General features: G+C 44.1%; 1 protein-coding gene across 1 annotated transcript; it reads right to left on the reverse strand.

Annotated features, from left to right (window-relative positions):
• Nucleotides 1-468: 468 nt before the first annotated feature.
• LOC107115069 (interstitial collagenase-like) lies at nt 469-3,401 on the reverse strand (the record flags this gene model as incomplete). Its single annotated transcript, XM_015416670.1, has 3 exons — nt 3,276-3,401; nt 2,128-2,287; nt 469-572 (listed from the first exon to the last, which is right to left on the reverse strand). Coding segments are annotated over exons 1-3 (292 nt in total), but the record flags the coding sequence as incomplete, so codon positions are not given.
• Between the last annotated feature and the right edge of the window lie 221 nt (nt 3,402-3,622).

The raw sequence follows: 3,622 nt of genomic DNA on the forward strand, positions 1-3,622 counted from the left end.
AACTGAATGCTGGGGATATCTACAGGATGGAAAATTTGTGCACAGCTCCCATATCCCTGTCTGACCATCTGTTTATACTCTGGAGCTTACATTGCTGGACTGATCAGAGCAATAATAGACACTGGAGGTGTGCACATTTCCTACCACTATATAAGCAGATTTGTAACAATCCAAAACTGATCTCTAGATTATTCCAACAAAGAAGAACACTGATGGGTTTGCAATTCCATTTTTTTTGCCCTTCCTTTAATAATCACTTTTGTACCTACTCTGTGAAGGAGTCCAGTGTTAACGGTTTTGATTCAACTTGCTTAAACCCTATCACACAGTGGGTCTTTTCAGAAGACATGGATTACACTACCGGGCAATAACTTAGCTATTGTGGGCTGCAGTAGGTAGGAATGATCATGTGATTCTGTGCTTCAAGTCCCTATCAAGTGTAAGTTTACATAGAACATTTGTCCTCACCATTATGCTGAAAAGCAGCGTCAACCTTGGGGCCAATCCCAGGAAAATCTTCTCTTGTCTTTCTTGGATACCCCCTGTCCATGGATCGACTGTTTTCATCATACCTGGATGACATCAAGTGAGGAGATGAATTCATTCCTATCAGGTACTGAATCTGTAGAGACTTTTTAAGTTGTGAGATAAGCACATAGTCATAAACACTTCCAATGGAAGATACATTTTATGACATTTGGGGGGATTTTAGCTTCGGCACAGAGCATCTTTTCTGCCTTGTTCTTGCAGACATCACAGGAATTTTTGGAACGATGTAGAGATCAGAACAATAGTGTGTATACTATTTATTTATTATTTAATTTATATCCCACCCTCCCTGCCGAAGCAGGCTCAGGGCGGCTTACTACTATTAGTGTATTGCATTGTGGGCTAACATGTAGGATTTCAAAACTCATGCTTCCACAATCACACATGGTTGACCTTGCACTAATGCATCTAGAACCAAAACCTACTTAAAAAAAAAGCCATTCCATTACGTCATGCCAATTGGGATATCAAAGCTATGAGAATGACTTTTAAGTGCAGCTGGTAGTGATGTTTGTTTTGGAAATGGAAACACGTTAGTTCTCGATTACAGAATGTAAACATCCCATTGAAAATAGATCCCTTTGTAAATGGGATCCTGTTTTACAATAGGATCCTTTTTTCAATTGGATGTTTTCCAAGGGGATCTTGTTTTACACTGGCCTCTCTTTGTAGCGCCCCTCCATCCCACTGTATGTAAAATTAGGCCCAATGACTGAATATTTCATTCATCTGAAGAAGTGATCCCTGACTCATGAAAGCTTATGCGAAAATGAATGAAATGAATTTTGCAAATCTTTAAGGGGCTATTTGACTCAAATGTAATTTTTTTTTCCATCTTAGGGTCCCTGCCACACCGGGAAAAAAAGTCGAACAAAAGTGCGGCTTTTAAAAGCCGCACCAAAATAGGCACACAGCGGCGGGATCATGCAATTGCTCCCTGGCATGATCAGATGCCAAGGAGACCGGGGAGACAGCGACAGGAGGCTGCCGAACTGCACATGTCTGAGCATGCGCAGTTCAGCCAGAAGCCCGGGATGCGCCGGTGAAAGGACGCGCCGGTGATCCCACGGCCGGCCTTGATGTGGCCTTGCCAGAAGAACCACCTCAGTAGGTGGTTTATTTTTGCTGCGTGTTTTGGGCGGAAGGGCCGGATCGGGGACAGGTGCGCAACGCTTCCCAGATGTTGTGGTGGGATCGCGCCCGTTTGCTGCACCCCCGATCCGTCCCTCTCCCGGCCCAAAATCTCTTGTGTGACCGGGGCCTAGATATTTCTTCCTCCAGCAGAAGAGCCAATGAGTCTGGAGGAAGGCTCCTTTGATTGGAAGAAAACTTAAAACTTGGCTGAGCCAAGTGGTGGGATACATACTAACATGGTTCTCAAAACTTCTCAGAACACAATCACAGCACAATCCCTGAGCAAGGTTCAGTGGATTCCTGTCCCCCCTCCCCATCACCATGCACATATGGTAACCCGTGCAAGCGATTCACCACGATGGTCCCATTCCTGTTCCATTATCAGCACGTTTTGCAGACTGCATTTGTGCTCTTGCAAAGTGGCATTTCCCCCAGAGACCTTACCTCCAGTACTGGTTACTAACGAAGAAATAGGTTTTCCCAGTATTCTTATCAAAAGCAGCGGCATCAATTTTGTTAATGTTTTGCGGGAAATCCAAATGGTCAATGGTTTTGGGGTAACCAGGCTCCATCTGTAAGCCACGTAGGACCCAGAAGCGATTATCTGTTCAAAGGGGAGAAAATGTTTTGTGCAAGCAGGTTTCAGTTTACCTAAAAGGCAGTGCATCGATAGACTGCTTTATTGCCCTAGAGATTAAACTAATCCAGAGGGCAGTGGTTAGAATGCTGGACTAGGATCTGTGACGGCCAGATCTGAATCCCTTGCTCAGCCACGGAAGCCTGGCTGGTGGGGCCCATCACGATCTCACAGCCTGACCTCTCCTCACAATGTTGTTGTTGCTGTGAAGATTAAGCGGAGGAGGGGAGAACAATGTGAGAAGCCTCTTTGGGTCCCTGATCAGGGGGAGAAGTGAGATACAAAAATAAACGAATAAATAAGGATAAGATTTGTATTGACCAGAGCAGAGCCTTTAAATATCTACCATCAAGGAATGCTTTCCACACTAATTAACCTGCTGAGGAACTTCCAGGTATCTGCTGGAAAGCCATAATACATTGCAGAGGAATCGGGGACAAGTTCTAGGGGCCGTACACTCCCCATCCTGCTGGAACTCAGCACCACCTCTATCACCCAAGATTGTAGGAGAACATCTCTAATGGTGAGGAAGCAGTCTTTCAGGAACACGTCTCCATCGTTACTGATCTTCTCACTGAAGGACTTCAAAAAGTTTCTGAGGAACTCCGTCTCCCTAAACACAGTTGAAAGCCACTGCTGGAATACAAGTGATCTTTAAAACTCTTTTTATTTCAAATAATACAAGCAAGTAGGGATGCCAGTCTCCAGGTGGGACCCGGGGAAATTACAGCTTATATCCAGAATACAGAGATCAGTTCCCCTAGAGACAATGGATGCTTTGGTGGGTGGACTTTATGACATTGTACCCCACTGAGGTCTCTGTCTTCCCCAGGCTCCACGCCCCAATCTCCAGGAATTTCCTAACTTGGAACTGGAAACCCTACACCCATCCCCTGCTGGCAGCCAGGGGGTACCTGGCAACCCTACAAGCAAGGATAATTTCAAGATGGCTGACCTTTGAAAAAGAGAACTTGATCATTCATGTTTTCATAAGCTGCTTGGATGCCAGATGGTAGAGAAGGCCAAAAGGTAGAAATTAATTCATAATTAACCTCAGAGAGACTAGGATATACTCTCCAGTAGTGCCTGAAATTAATGTATTATTATTTGCATTAGAAATTAAATTGTCATTTATTAAAAAGCTAACAAACAGGCAGACATTACAATTACAGAGCTCGAACAGTCAGTGATCCCAGTCTAATTAGGGCCATAAGTATGCTGAGTCAGGTTTTCATTCATTTATTTATTACTTTATTAAATTTATGAATTGCCCACCTTGCAGGACAGGCTGTGGGCAATTTA

The sequence above is a fragment of the Gekko japonicus genome, unplaced genomic scaffold (genome assembly GCF_001447785.1).
Source record: "Gekko japonicus isolate JY-2015 unplaced genomic scaffold, Gekko_japonicus_V1.1 scaffold10016, whole genome shotgun sequence".
Lineage (NCBI taxonomy): Eukaryota > Metazoa > Chordata > Lepidosauria > Squamata > Gekkonidae > Gekko > Gekko japonicus.